We start from the raw sequence: 15,939 nt of genomic DNA on the forward strand, positions 1-15,939 counted from the left end.
TCTTGGTCATTCAATGTTGTTGTACACTCTATGTTAATGATTCAATCATGTATTTGCAATAAAATTATTTACAAAGGAGTTATCTATAATTGGATTATTCATTAGAAGAAACATTATCATATAACACATTTAGAAATGTGGGATCTACTTTTCTATATGAGTGAAACTTTACTATCTAGAGTTGAAGGGTGTTGAGCGTTGTTGATTAAGGGTGTTGAGCATTGTTGATTGAGGGTTGAAGGTACTTTTCCCTTGGGTATTTCCCTCAAGTACTTTCCCCTTGGGTATTTGTCCTCAAGTGTTTCCCTTGATCACTTTCCTCAGGTGCTTTGCCCTTGGGTAGTTCCCTCAAGAAATTTTCTCATGGGTATTTTTCTTGGGTTCTTTTCCCTTTGGTATTTCCCTTGGGTACTTTTCCCTTGACTACTATGTCATAAGAAAGCATCGATACATCATAATGATACATGATGTGCAACAAAAATTGAAGTACCGTGTAGTTTGGTACAATACAACATCTACATATACACATACACATATCATTCCATTCCTCTCTCTCTCTCTCTCTCTCTCTCTCTCTCTCTCTCTCTCTCTCTCTCTCTCTCTCTCTCTCTCTCTCTCTCTCTCTCTCTCTCTCTCTCTCTCGATCTTCTCTCTATCTCTTTCAATCCATATCAGCCTTGACTCCATCTTTCTCCATTTCTCACTCTCCCACTCTCTCCATATCTCTTACTTTCATATTTTGCTCAATTGCCTACCAGTTGACCTCATGTATTGCACAAATTTGTGTTAAAAAGAAAAGGAAAAATTTCTTCCCAAATGAACTTCTACATCTCTTTGACGTGCCCATTACACGTCAACGTGACATTATTAATAGAAATGATCTTAAAATCTTGAACTTATCTTAAATGCCCACACTATATTTATCAATGAGTAATTAAAATATCATAGTACACCTAGGGGAAATGAGCCAATTGTCACCCATGTTTGTTATATTCCACATCTACCACTACCTTTCCCCCCAATTATCACTCATGAACGAGCCCACAAAATGATCACACATGTATTAATAGTTGATCACACATGTACTAGGGTAAAAGTACAAAGTTGTGTCACCTTTCAGGCTGACTTCTTCATGCGACATGGTGTGTTTGTTTGTGCAGCTTTGTACTTCTTTGTGCGAAACCCAACATCAGTTTATGTTGTTGGAATGCACTTCTTTGCATGAAAATACACTTCTTCACACGACACAGTGTGTTTCTTCGTGCAGCTTTGCACTTCTTCGTGCAGAAATGCACTTCTTCATGTGACACTATGCACTTCTTCGCGTGAGAATCTGCTATTGCTTACCTTCACGCGAAAAATAGGGGTTATCTAGGGTTGTCGAAAAAAAGTTTGGAAATTGGTTTTGGACACCCTTTTAGATTTTACACCTTCCTAGTTCAAAACAAATTTCCTAGGGATTTAAGATATATTGTTTAAGTAGAAGTTGACATATATTTAATTTTATACTTAAGATATATTTTAATATATGCGACGATTCATTTGAGATAGGTTCCAGACCCTTATGAACTAAGATAAAGATTTTGAGAAATTTTAGGGCTTTAGAAATTCAGACTTAGCCAAATTTCAGGGCTCCAGGATTTCAACCTTAGCCAATTTTCAGGAATCCACTTTTGTCTTTTAGCTTGGTTGATCTCTTATGTTCTATTGGTTATGTTTTAGTTAGTGGTGACATTTGGAGATCTACTGGTGTTAGATGTCTGTTAGTCTTCCATTGTGATCTTTTGATTTGTGTAGGTTGTTTTCATGTGCACTTATACTTGGTTTAATTTTTTATTATTATTATCTTGCTTGTATTTCATCCTTGTTCCAAGGATCTCCGGGTGGGGCATTAGACCTTTTAGGTTGACTTATCAGAACGACTGAATTTGAGTATTTCTATCTAAAAATTAATTTTATTCAAACATATAATCTAGAAAAATTCATTCTAGCTAAGTTACATATGGGTTCACACTTTTTCAATAGGAAATGTATATGAAATGCATGTTTTATAGTAGTTTGTATCCAATTAGTAAAAAAAAAAATTATTTTAGAAAACTAATGTTTCAATAACTCTTACTATTTTTTAAAGATTTTTTTTTATAATATATAAACACCATTTTATAGAGCTCCAAGTCAAGAATATTATCATATAGAATTTATAGTGTTTTAATTAGATATAGTATATCATAATTAAAAAATTCTACAAGTACATATTTTTACACTTGGGAAGATGTCAATTTTGAAGGGAAAAATATTAAATCATATCAAAAAAATTTAAAAATCACATGATGTTCTAGATGAGAGAGTCCTCTTCAAGAATGTATAATTTTTCTTTTGGTTAGAATAGATTTGTTTTGAAAAATGTAGTGGGAGATGAAAACTATTGATTTCAAGTGAGTTGAAATTTAAATTGTTATAGCAGATAAAATATAGGTCTAAAGCTGATTTTTATTTTTGACTATTCTATCTATATATGTTATCTATAACATAATCTAAGATCGAAGGAAAATAAGTTCATTTACATATAGTTTTGTGGTCAATGTTTTTCAGCAAGTAAAAAATTGTCTTTAGAAATTAGGAAAATATATCAATTCTTATTCCAAATAATTATTAAAAATTATAATCCTAAACTTCATCCATTTATATAGATTTCATTAATTTACTTCATTATAAAATTCTAAATAATACTACTAGTCTTATGTCATTGAAGATGAACAATTATACTTTTGTTAGTCTTTTCCTTTATAAAAGGGTGACATGGGTTTTTGCTTTTACCCACTAATATTTGATCATTTTTTAGTTTTCTTAGTTGTTGAATGGTCCATTTGTGAAAATAGTGCTCTATTTTGGGTGAGCAACTATTGGGGGGTCTTAATGGCGGGTTTCCAATGAATGTGTTAAAATGACACTTTAAGACCACCTCTCACTCTATGAATTCTACAGAGAGCTCCATAAATGTAGTAAAGCAAAATGATTTGTTTTAAGCTCTTCACTCACCTACAAAGGTTCACTAAAAAACATCAACAAATTTTGACATACCGATTAAAAACTAGTTAGCCCAAAGGTTGTTTCCCCTAGTAGATCTATAAATCTAAATATTAATTACATTGAAGGCTTTTCTTATATGGATTGCTTGAGTTGATTTCATTGGTCAACATTGTACATTCCTCCTTAGATATGGATGACCATCGAGTGCATCCTATTCATTCAATTTCATAAAATACCAAAAGAATGGAAAATATCAAGTGTGCACTTTTTTCTCCTTAACTTCCTTCCTGCAAGGTCAATGTGACTTCTAAGCTCTAGTTCGACATCATCAACAAACTATTTCTCCAAGAAGATTTCTTGCAACCTTGTGAAGCAACGATCCCTATGAGTAACAGATGAATCCATGCTGCTCTGCAACTACATTTTTTGAATGGGTGGACTAGTGGTTCTTCTTGAGTAACAAACAAGTAGATGGAAGTAATTCAAAATATGACCTTATTCATATGGTTTGAACCCACAAAGGGGCTGACAACAAGATTTATAATTGTGTTTTGCATTGTGAAGGTGAGACAGGAGAACTCATGGCAGTCACAGGGGATGCATTAAAAACCAACATTAGTACATTGGGTCCCTAGGTTTTGCCCCTTTCTAAGGAGCTTCTTTTTCTAGGTACGTTGATTGCAAGGAAGGTTTCTTAGATGAAGAAGGTTAAGTTTTATATACCTAACTTCAAGCTCACATTTGATCGTTCTTTGTAGTATGAGTTTGCTTATACTGAGGCCAAGTGAAGGGTGAGGCAAGGAGATTAGCCATGGAAGATTGCTTTTGGGTAAGGATTTAAGTGTAACAATGTAGTCTAGAAGGCTTTCATAAAGGACCCTGCTAAGTCGATGAAAAATTCCTGGTTTGACTATTTTGCTCATTTGGTTCACTGGGTAAGAAGCTTTGAAACTCTCCTTTTCAAGTATGAGAATTTCAAGATCATTTTCTCCAACGATAATGGTCTGTTCTTCATCAATAATAGAAGGAAGAAATATATGTTACTTTCGACTTCTTTCCTTTGCAACTTGGTTGTAATACATTAAAATGCAAAATAGTCATATAAGGTTAGTAAAACATTATTAAATTTGAGACCATATTTATTAAATTATATTTTACATTTTAAAATTTTATGTTTAAGAATTAGTTTGTAGCTTTTGTGATATAAAATGTGTTAACTTGTATTTGATTATATGCAGGCATATGATGATTAGAATGAGTTCTCTCTTTTGGTTGGTTTAAAAAATTATTTAGTAGTAGTTTTATTTAGAAAATTTAAAGAAATATAAATTGTTATGTATATAGTTGATTTTTTTATTAGATGTAGTTAGGTTAGTTATTTTAGTAAATTTGTCTCATAATTAAATTTTTTTAATGGTTAGTTTTAATAGATTTATTTTTGATAAATTTGATGGGTTCTTTTTTGTATATAATTATTTCTTCTAGAAATAATAAATTGAGTTGTAATAAATCTCTAAATTGCCTATTTACTTTAGTTTATTTATTATTGTGAACAAGTACATTATAATTTGTTTACAAAGATATTTAGAAAATATTTAAATATAAATAAATTATTATACTTTAGTTTGCTATAAAGCTTTTTCTGGGTTTTGGGTTTTAAAATTTTAGTTTCTACCTTAATAAAGAGGCGATGTTTAATTTCACAATGGTAAATAAACTATCAATAATTGGATACTTTGGTGAGCTTCAGAGTCAGAGACAGTGACAAAAGGAAGGAGAAGAGAGTCATTAATGGCATGAATGACAACAAGAGCTATATATTAGAGTCCAAGGTGAAATAAATGATAACTAGAGTTTTTAATGGTGTGTTTTAGAGCTGTTGGGGATTTTTTATTTCAAGGCTTACACAATTATGTGGCAATGGGTTCGAGTAGGCGAGGAAAGATAAATATAGATAGATAGGGATATATAAAGGAAGGGATACAAATATATAATGATACCTATTGATAGTGAGATATAGAGTTAGGTATCTAAGCAGACTTTGAGTGGGGTGGAAAAAGATAAAGAGACAAACAAATAGAGAGAAGATAGAGACATACAAATAAAGATGTTGATAACAAGTGATATGGAGATGGAGGTAGAGATTAATAGGAGATAGAGGGAGAGGGAGAGGGGGAGAGAGAGAAGTATAGAGATATATGAGAAAAAAAAGATAAACATACATAAGAAGAGAAAGAAAAAGTGATATAGATATAAAGAGTTAGGTATGGGATGTGTGTGAGAGAGAGAGAGAGAGTGAGAGAGAGAGAGAGAGAGAGAGAGAGAGAGAGAGAGAGTGAGTGAGAGAGAGAGAGAGGGAGGGAGGGAGGGAGGGAGAGAGAGAGAGAGAGAGGGAGGGAGGGAGCGAGAGAGAGGGGTGATACATATGTAGGAAGAAGGGGTGATGAGAGGTAAGGAGATAGAGATAAGGGAGGGAGATAGAAAGGGATGCATAGAGAAGAAGAGATATAAATGGTGGGATAGATTGATAGAGAGATAACAAGGATAAATGAAGGGAGATTAGAAAATGGAGAGGCAAAGATATATATAGAGGGAAAGAGGATAGACGATGAGATAAAAATGAAGAGAGAGGAATGGAGGGAGATGGGTAGAGAAAGAGGGATATGGAGAAAGATCGGGGGGGGGGGGGGGGGGGGGAGGAATAGATAGGGAGACATAAGGAGAAGAAAGAGGGTGAGGTGCAAGGTGGGGGTGGGGGGGAGGGGGAGAGAGAGAGAGGGGCAGAGGCAGATAGAAATAAAGATAAAGATAGAGTGATGAGATGGGAGAAAAATAGATAGATCGACAGAGAGATGAGATATAGAGAGGATGAGAGAGTGAGACACATAAAAGGAGACATACTTAGTTGACTTTCCATATCTATACGACGTACCCATTGCACACTAAGGTGTGACTGCTAGTTAAAATGGAGGAAAGAAAGAAAGCAAAGTGTGGCAAGTGATGATTGACACCAATTGAAGAGCAAGGATGCAAAGTGTATAGTTCCTGCCGATAGAAGAAAATAATATGAATTTTATGCAATAGTACAATGTATAAAGTCTTTAAAATAATTTGAAAATAATATGATTTTTATGCAATAGTAACTCTAAAATAATTTGTTACATTTTGTATATACAAAATTAAAAATCCTACAAAACAACAATCTATAACGATAGAAGAAAATAATAGGAACTTTATGCAATATTAAGATGTATAAAGTCTCTAAAATAATTTGAAAATAATATGAATTTTATGCAATTTAGTAACTCTAAAATAATTTGTTGTATTTTGTGTATGAAAAAGTAAAAGCCCTACAAAACAACAATCAATAAATATATTTTTATTAATCATTTCAAATATAATATAGATGAAAGCATTATACGTTAAAAAAAGTAATTGAATAATAAGTTGCATATCACTAATGTAATATAAAACAATCACTCAAATTATCAATAAATATATTGTGTAGAATTATAATTCAAAAAGTAATTACATAATAAAGTGGCAAACAAATTAAAAAGTAAAAATACAGCACTAAAAATAATAATCGATTTTCTTTTGGGAGAAAGAAAGAAAAAGAAAACCCTAGAAGGGTCCGGGAAAACAACAGGTCGGAATAATTGAAATCTCCAAGCTAAAGAAATAAAAGCAAACAGTACTTTTGGGAAGACCACTCGATAAATCAACGGCCAAGAGCCACCCACGGCGGAGGCAAATCTATTCTATATCTCTCTACTAAGAGACTTTTACAGTAGCTTGCTGGAGGGCGTCATTGAATAATTTTGCTGTAACACCATTCTCTTCGGTTACTCGCACAGGTTTGGGTTCAAGTCTGCAGCAATGGCATTGGTAAGTTGCAGCAGTCTCTTGCCCTCTTCTCTTTTCCAATATTTATCTTTTTTCTTTCAATTTTAAAGGACCTACCTTTTGTTGCCTTCGCATCTGGACATGATTTTATTGGATCTCTGTAATCTCTTGTCTGGGTCTTTATACATGGAACTTTTGGGCACTGTTTTTCTGTTCGTATATACAAGATTCAAGATGTTGGCTTCTCTCTGTTTGTCTTGAAATGTGTTCCCAGTGCTTTGAATGCTTCTAATTTAGCATTCTTTATTAGTCTCATTTTGCATTGGTATACCATTTGTAGCCATGACGCCCTGTAATCGACGCCCGATCAGAGAAGACTATCGGGCCTACACTGTAGAATATTTTTATTACGGTGCTATGCGTTAAAGTCTATGAGTTTATTAGGTAGTTTTATCAGATTTAAGGTTTTCTGTTCGCGAAAGAGACGAAGAGACGCCGATCAGTTAAACTTACCCATTGACAAGAAAAAATTGAGCCTTCATTGGGTACATTACAACAACAAAATCGAAATGAGTTTGATTTAATTTATACATTTTTCATAATAGAAGAATAGAGCCTTGAAGATCTCGTCGATTTCTGTAGAGATTTTTGTATTGAAGACAGGGTTTCACAAACCATTGGGCAACTTTCCCATGTCTAACTATATATAACTAGTTTTAATTTACTCAGAAAAGCAACCTAGAAAAGATCCTAACGGTAGATGCATGTAATTTATTTCGGCTTTTTGAAGTATATATACTCAGGAAATAACACAACAAACTGTTTTTTTCACTAACCTCTTATAGCTACGCATAATCCGTGTTGCCACTTTGTTCTGCTGAAGCCCTCCGGGTGTTCTCACTGTTGCCTGCACAGCTGAATATTTCAAAATAACCTCGATGCCACCTTATACTACTCATTGGGTCTCTAACTTCATTAAAGCTGATGTCAAAAAGCCTGTGACCTGAACCTGGTGTGATCCCTTTTTCTACTTTTTAGGGCCTATCGAAGAAATGAAAGCTTTAGATTCTTAGAATGAATGAACTACAACTTGAAAGGATTGCTGTTTAAGAGTTGAAATGTTTGAACTTTAAAACTTTAAGATGACAATTGCAGCTATTCTCCATGTTGAAAATCGCTAAATTTCTTATTGTTGATGGTATTTTTTCATATTCAAAGTGATTTTTTAGCAATGTGCATTACTATGCCCTAAGTTAAATTATTTAAATTTTTTATTGTGTATTTTAAGGTTTGAAATTAATTTGCCCAACTTTTTAGTGTATTACAATTGGTTGGATAAAGTTGGGCATCTTTTTTAAAAATTGACCTAGCATATGATTATAAAGTAACCTTCTCAGAATGTCTTTATTTGGCTTGGGCTTTTTCTGTGCGTTCACACGCATAAAAGTTGTTTGGTTCATTATCAAAAGCATGTCATTTTGGGAACTCAAGAAAAATTGATGAATTATCTATTTGGGAAATTCTACTAGCTGGTTACTGTTGCATGAGAGTTCTACTCAACCACATAGTTACAGCGCCTTGCGTGACGGGGGGGACAGCGGGACAAGGGGGCAAGTTTCCGAGACAGGGGGGTAGAGGGGGCCTTGATTTGGGGACGGTGGCGGGGGTAGGGGGCGGGGTCAGAGCAGGTGTATATTACTACAGATATGGTACTTAAAATGCTAGTTATGAAAAGATGTACTACAATTATACAATATAAGATATAAAGGTGTAAAAGACTTAAACATTGAACATTGCATTGGAGTTATGAAAAGATGTACTATGATTATACAATATAAGATATAAAGATGTAAAAAACTTAAACATTGAACATTGCATTGGAGTTATGAAAAGATGTACTACGATTATACAATATAAGATATAAAGATGTAAAAAACTTAAACATTGAACATTGCATTGAAGTTATGAAAAGATGTACTACAATTATACAATATAAGATATAAAGATGTCAAAAACTTAAACATTGAGCATTGCATTGAAGTTTTGAACTGGATCAAATGACAAACAATGAACATTGAACATCAGCAAATGAAAGTGTCAAATTATATAATTTTAAATTTATATCAGTGAACAAAGGAGGAGGAAGGAATGGGCCACACATCCCATTATAACAAAAATAGAACCAAAAAATAATTAAAATAATGCTGTATTTTAATTTTTTTTTAATGTCCCCCATCTTGTTGTCGTGGGAGATGTCCCGGAGCCCCCTGCACGCCCCCCCACACCCACAGGGGACATAGAGCCGTCTTGCTGTCTCCGGCAGAGGTGGCTCTTTGGGTGGCGCTGCTCGAGATGCTGAGACGTTGTCCCTCCATCTTGGGTGCGGCCTGGTTTTGGTGGGGGGATGTGTCCCTGTGTTACACTGCTCAACCATGTCAAATGAACAGACTGTTACTTTCAGCAAAATAGTGCAAACAGCAATGCGCAAAGCTATTGCCCATCAAAAGGCTACTTAAAAGAGCTTTGCTTTCACTCAATATTTAGGAGGGTTACACAAAAGACAATTATCTCACATGGTGGAGACAAAATATGCAATGGTTTTCTAACTTGTTAAAGTTACAGCTTGAGGATTTCCTTTGCCCTTGCCATTTTAGTGGGGTGTTACTCTGCATTAAAATTTTGCAAAAGGCCACAAGTTACATGATAAAAGTCATATCCAGCCAATATAAGTGCATGTGCAGCCAATAAATTTTACGACATTGTTGATATAATAAAATTTTGAATTTTACTAGTGCTGATTTCTTTTGTTATGTGGTTTTGATCTTCTATTGATTGGTTTTTTGAACTCTTGAATCAAATGCTGTATGCTTTGGTCTTGTGTTTGCAACTTGGTAATGTTCTCTCTCCTTTCCTGCTTTCGATCTCTGCATGTTCTTTCTCCTATTGCCTCTAGCCCATGCATGTCTTTGCTTTTGCTTCCTGTCTATGCACATTCTTTTTGTTTCTAATCTTTGTGCGGTTTTGTCTCTTGCCTTAATTCCATGCACGCTCTATCCTTACTTGTTTTCAATCAACCCTGGTTCTCTCTCTTCTTTTGCCCATGGTTACCAGGAGACCCGTCTCCCCCCTAAAAGTGGCGTCTCGGAGACCGAGACGCGTCTCGGAGACTTTTCGCGTCTCCGGAGACCTCAAAAAAGGTTGGAGACTTCATGACGAAGTCTCCTGAAGTCTCCCCGTCTCCTAATCCAAAAAGTGAAGTCTCTCCGAAGTCTCCTGATAAAATATAGATGTAAAATATAATATTAAATAATTTTATATATTTTAGCCCTCATTTAAATGTTTTTAATGCAAAAATCTAAGGTACTATATGAATTCCGTAACAACTGCTTGGTGATGTACGTGACCTACAGGAACACGATACAAGTCTAAGACAACATATTGGAAGCTGTACAAGATTGCAGTAAAGATCCCAAATCACATAAATTTATGCGGTTGAGGAATTAGGGTGCAAAAACTGTTGTTAGTGCATTAGAAGATAGTATTACGTATGTTACAGAAATCTGATATGCAAATGCTTGATAATAGTATTATTCCTCATGAAAACCAAGCATCTATTTGCTGATAAAGACTCAGCGATAACAGTGATAGACTAGAGGTTTTATGTATGTTAACATGAATGTATTTGGTCCCATATTTCTGTTTTTTCAAGAGGATATCATGTTTCAGTTTGATGTATGTCGTATTTGTTATTCGTACCTGTTTATCTGCTGTTGGCAATATCCTAGTACCAATATAGGAATTTTTGTTAGTTGAATCTGTGTAACTGGAAAAAAAACACTATTACAAAATGATTTACTCCCTTTTAAACTAAGCAATCCTAACTCTTAGTTAGAAAATAGAAATCCTAAGTGTGTCTCTATGCATGCATTGATGTTGAATAATTCAATAATTTTCACAAATTTTTTGTAGCAATGCCAATTTGTCAGGTTTTAAAATCTATTTCAGTAATGTACTTCTGTATCTGACCGCCTATTATTATTATAATCTTTGACAGTTTGACTCTATGAATCTATTTTAATTTTTAATGTGACAACACTAGTATTATTAATTTATTATTTACTTTAGTCTTTTAGTCTTACGGTATTACTATTTTGAAATTTTGAAATTTTGTATTTACTTTTAGTATTAGACTCTTTAAGTTTAAACTATTAAAAATTTATTTAAAAAAAAAAAAAAAAAATTTGCCGTCTCCAAGTACCCCCGTCTCCTATTTGAAAAATTGCCGTACCGGTACCAGTACCAGTACCGGAGACCTCAAAGTCTCCCCGTCTCCCGGTGACCTTGCTTTTGCCCCATCTTTTAAGGAAAGACTGAACTTTGAAATTTGGCAGTGTTCTGAGATATGAAGCTATTTACAAGGTTTGTGCAGGTTTCCCAGCTGATCTTTCTAGTAGTCATCCCTTATTAGAATTATCTAATTTCTCTTCATCTTAAGACTCGATCAAACCCCATGTCTTTTACGAACTCAGAACTTGATTGTTTGTATCTTAGTTCCCCCAGGGTCTTGGATCCACTTTTTATGTTTGCTCAGGATCGTAATATGTACATTTGTTGGCCAACGGGTATGCTGTAATGTTGAGGTTCTGTTTGATTAATTTAATACGACAGAAATTGTGCAATTAATGAATTATTTGTAAGCCTCATGTACAAGGGGTTTTTCTTGTTAATTGTAAGATATGTTTTCTTGGTTATTTTGTAGGGATGCCTTACTTATTATTTGAGGAATAGGGTGTAAGCATGCAACTTTTTATGTTATCAGTTTAACTGTTTGGGTAGGGTACAGGGTTTGCATTTGTTGTTTTGTGGTGGTTTTGCCCTTAAGGTCTCTCTCTAGATATATATGTAAATACACTATAAATAAAATAAATAAATGTGAGTACAAATAGAATGACATGACAAGTTAAGATGGTTTCTAATATCTGTTCAAGCTAGTATACTGAAAAGACAAATTGTTAATGATAGATCTATGTAACACAGTGAAAATAAAAAAATCATAATGCTTCACTTTGTTGGTCACTTTGTTGGGGGTCACTTTGTTGGGAGTGTTGAAGCGGTCATTTGAGTCATTAGAACCATTAATAATAGCAGTAGCTATGTGATCCATACTATCTGGAGTTATGGCTAAAGCTATAAGATATACAGTGACTTGCAAATTCTCAAGACATAGTCACTACAAATTTTGAAATTTGAATATACATCAAAAGAGAAGATATTAAAGCGAAAAATAAATAGCTATCAATTTTTATTTTTTCCATGATGGTGCGACTCAATTATATAAACAATTTACTCAATTAAAATGAAAAGAAAGAGTTTTAATGGTATGTAGATAGATGCAATAAAATTTCATCTCAAAAGTGACAAGGATGCTTGGCACGACTTAAACTTTCCCAAAAAAGCACTTTTGAGTTGATGAACTCGCCACTTTCCCCCTTAATGTGCTCATTATGTTTGATCAAAACAAGACTAGACTAAATATCATTTCATATGCCTTACCAAGTTTCAACTGTTGTATGTTGCCAGTCTATAGTTACTAGGAACCTTTGTAATAGGAATATCAATATGGTCTACATTTTTGTTCCTGTTATTTGATGATGAAATTCATGTGATATAGTCATATTTTAGCAGCCAGTTATTTACCCAAATCTGAGTGGCACCATTCCCTTGTACCCATATACCCATATCATTTTGCAACTGTGTGTGCTGCTTATCGGCAAACCAACAAGACAGGGTGATCATTTTGGTTCATTGTTTGTTGGGAGTGTTCTTCAATTTGGTGAAAATATTTATAAATGATCTTGCTTATTTGTTTCTATAATGACCTTTCTATTCTCAATCGCCTTCACAAGTTTCATCGAAACATGAGTGATTTGTATGATGAAACTTAATCAGGAGTAAGTAAAACTAAGCATGTTACACACATGATTCCACAAACTTCTTGAGATTAATCTCTCTCACTTTTGGGCTTACTTTGTTCAATTACCTCCATACAGTCCAAAGGTTGTTGATGGTTATGCTCCACAGTTGTGCTTGTAAGATAATCACGTCAAAATGATTGTGTACAAGGTAAATATAGTCTCAGTAATATGATTGGGAATTTTCAAAGTTAAAAATTGTATCAACAGCTTGGTATAACCTGGTATGGTTATGCTGGGAGAGTACGTCATAGTTTGATATTAATGTGTCTATTTTTGTTTTTGTTTGATATTAATGTGTCTATTAATGATATTGTTCTAATGGAGTTGCAGAAGTAAAAAGAAAGTATGTTTCGTTATCTTCTTGGATTTACTGTGGTGTTTCCTTCTAATACAATGTCACTTGTTTGTTATTATAAGTTGAGACATTATTTTTCAGCTGGAAATGTAAATTATAATATTGTTGTGGGACTCTCACATTGCATTTATTATTTATTTGTTGTACTAGTTTTGTAGTACAATTACATGGCACCATTTTGTATGCACCTGATTAGCTTCTGATCCAAGAAACTGCATCCTTGACTACTGATATCTTTCAGTGTACTTCTTTAACAAGTTAACAACTGGATATTCTTTTCGAACCACTTTTTCATTAATCATCTCTGGGCAGACTTTATATGCAGGGGAAGGCAATAAAAATGCAGCGAAGGCATTCATTGCTGCAGAATATGTCAATGTAAAAATTAACCGAACTCCTAACTTTCAAATGGGTGTAACAAACAAAATGCCAGAATTTCTTGAGATGAATCCTATTGGCAAGGTACAGCACATTAAGACCTAATCTCTGGTTACTTGTAAAGTTAATTTGAATGTCTTCTTATTGCTTTAAAAATAAAAAATAAAAAATCTTCTTTTCACATTTGTCATGATAACCATGATATTGGATTTGGTCTTACAGGTTCCAGTTCTGGAGACACCCGATGGGCCAATCTTTGAGAGTAATGCCATTGCACGTTATGGTGAGAATGATTCTCATTTGTCTAATGGCCTGTTGTATTCTACTAAGTCATATTTTATATAATGAATGTGGCTGAGTCTTTTAATATTTTTTCAGTTGCACGACTGAAGGGGAATAACACTCTCTTTGGGTCTTCCCTAATTGATTACGTAAGTACTTAAAAAAAAGAACAAAAAAACAAAATGCTTATTCTCATGCAAAAACTCTTTCCTATAGTTAACAACTTGTATGATTATAAGAACTCAGTATTTAATGCACTTGGTTACTTCAGGCCCATATTGAGCAGTGGATTGATTTTTCTTCCTTGGAGATTGACATTAATATCGTGCGATGGTATTATCCTCGAATTGGATTTGGAGTTTATCTTCCTCTGGTTAGTTTTGCTCTCGAACCATAATTACTAAGCCTATCCAGGTCTTTCTTCTTGTAGACCTGCTGGATTTGGCAGTTTGGTTGGGATTTTTGAGTTCCTATAGAATATTTCAAAAATAAAATAAAAATCCAATGTTATTCTTATAAATTATTAGATCTTTTTGAACACTAGTAGCTATGCTTTTATTTGTAAAATAAACCATATAAGTTTCTGTAGGTATTTAGAGGAGTCCTTCAAATTTTGATTTTGTGTGGTTACAGGCAGAAGAAGCTACAATTGCTGGTCTCAAACGAGGTCTAAGTGCTTTGAACACTCATCTTTCTGCTAACACCTTCCTTGTCGGTCATTGCATAACCTTGGCAGACATTGTTATGGCTTGCAACTTGCATCTGGGTTTTTCTCGTTGTCTAACCAAAGATTTTACAAAAGAATTTCCTCATGTTGAAAGGTACTTTTGGACCATGGTCAATCAGCCAAATTTTAAGAAGATTTTGGGCGAGGTTAAGCAGGTAGATGCTGTTCCTCCAGTTGTGCAAGCTCAGAAAAAGGCCGTTCAAGCTAAAGAGCAAAAGTCAAAGCCTAAGGAAGAGCCCAAAAAAGAACCTGCAAAGCCCAAGGTTGAAGACTGCGAGGAGGAGGAGGCACCTAAGCCAAAACCCAAAAACCTCCTTGATCTTTTGCCACCCAGTAAAATGATTCTTGATGAGTGGAAGAGACTGTATTCAAACACAAAAACCAACTTTCGTGAGATTGCTATTAAAGGTGGGTTATTAGTTATGCGGCTTATTTGGTTAATATATGTCAAATGTGATGCTATTTATGGATATGCATACATGATTAAACAAATTGCATTCATTTGCGTCTTATTAGTTTTTATGCAATAATAAATTTTTCAACCGTTCTATTCCCTTATTTATATTATTTAGTTGATTTAGGTCTAGAGAGTGGGTATTTGTTGAATAATGCTTGCTATTTCATCTCACTTGTTAATATTGACTGTGCAGGTTTCTGGGATATGTATGATCCAGAAGGATACTCCTTGTGGTTTTGTGAATACAAATACAATGATGAAAATACTGTTTCATTTGTTACATTGAACAAAGTTACAGGATTCTTGCAACGCATGGATCTTGCACGCAAGTATGCATTTGGTAAGATGCTTATCATTGGCCAAGATCCCCCATATAAGGTGAAGGGACTGTGGCTCTTCCGTGGCCAGGAGATTCCAAAATTTGTTATGGATGAGTGCTATGATATGGAGTTGTACAACTGGACCAAAGTGGATATTAATGATGAAGCTCAGAAAGAACGCGTTAATGCTATGATTGAAGATCAAGAGCCCTTTGAAGGCGAGCCTCTGTTAGATGCCAAATGTTTCAAGTGATATATTCCCTTGAATACCAGTTTTGATCTTGCTTTACGGTATATCCCACTTTTGTGTCTACTTCAGCTACTTGCTTAAATATTGAGGACTTTCAGAGGCTATTTCTTATTGAAATTTACCTTTCAGAGAAATGAGGTATATTTCTAGTACATAATATTATTTGTGGAGTATCAGACATGTTCTCTCTATATGGGATTTGATGTTTTTTTACCCCTAAATCATCTGCTATTTAAAGAGTCAAATTTTAAAAAAAGAGTTATTGGAATTGTTGCCCTTTCTGTAAGTAATGGGTTACATTTCTTGTGCAATAAGTGAC

The 15,939-nt window shown here is 34.1% G+C and overlaps 1 protein-coding gene across 1 annotated transcript; it reads left to right on the forward strand.

Moving 5' to 3' along the window:
- Nucleotides 1–6,822: 6,822 nt before the first annotated feature.
- LOC149568527 (elongation factor 1-gamma 3-like) lies at nucleotides 6,823–15,647 on the forward strand. The gene is made up of 7 exons (XM_089821426.1): nucleotides 6,823–6,918; nucleotides 13,519–13,668; nucleotides 13,807–13,867; nucleotides 13,963–14,015; nucleotides 14,138–14,239; nucleotides 14,500–15,001; nucleotides 15,244–15,647. The coding sequence occupies exons 1-7, from the start codon at nucleotides 6,910–6,912 to the stop codon at nucleotides 15,621–15,623; spliced, it is 1,257 nt and encodes a 418-aa protein (XP_089677552.1). The 5' UTR covers nucleotides 6,823–6,909; the 3' UTR covers nucleotides 15,624–15,647.
- The last annotated feature ends 292 nt before the right edge of the window (nucleotides 15,648–15,939 follow it).

Source organism: Cupressus sempervirens, chromosome 3, assembly GCF_028749045.1.
Source record: "Cupressus sempervirens isolate cs-2001-9-10 chromosome 3, ASM2874904v1, whole genome shotgun sequence".
In the NCBI taxonomy this organism is placed as follows: Eukaryota; Viridiplantae; Streptophyta; class Pinopsida; order Cupressales; family Cupressaceae; genus Cupressus; species Cupressus sempervirens.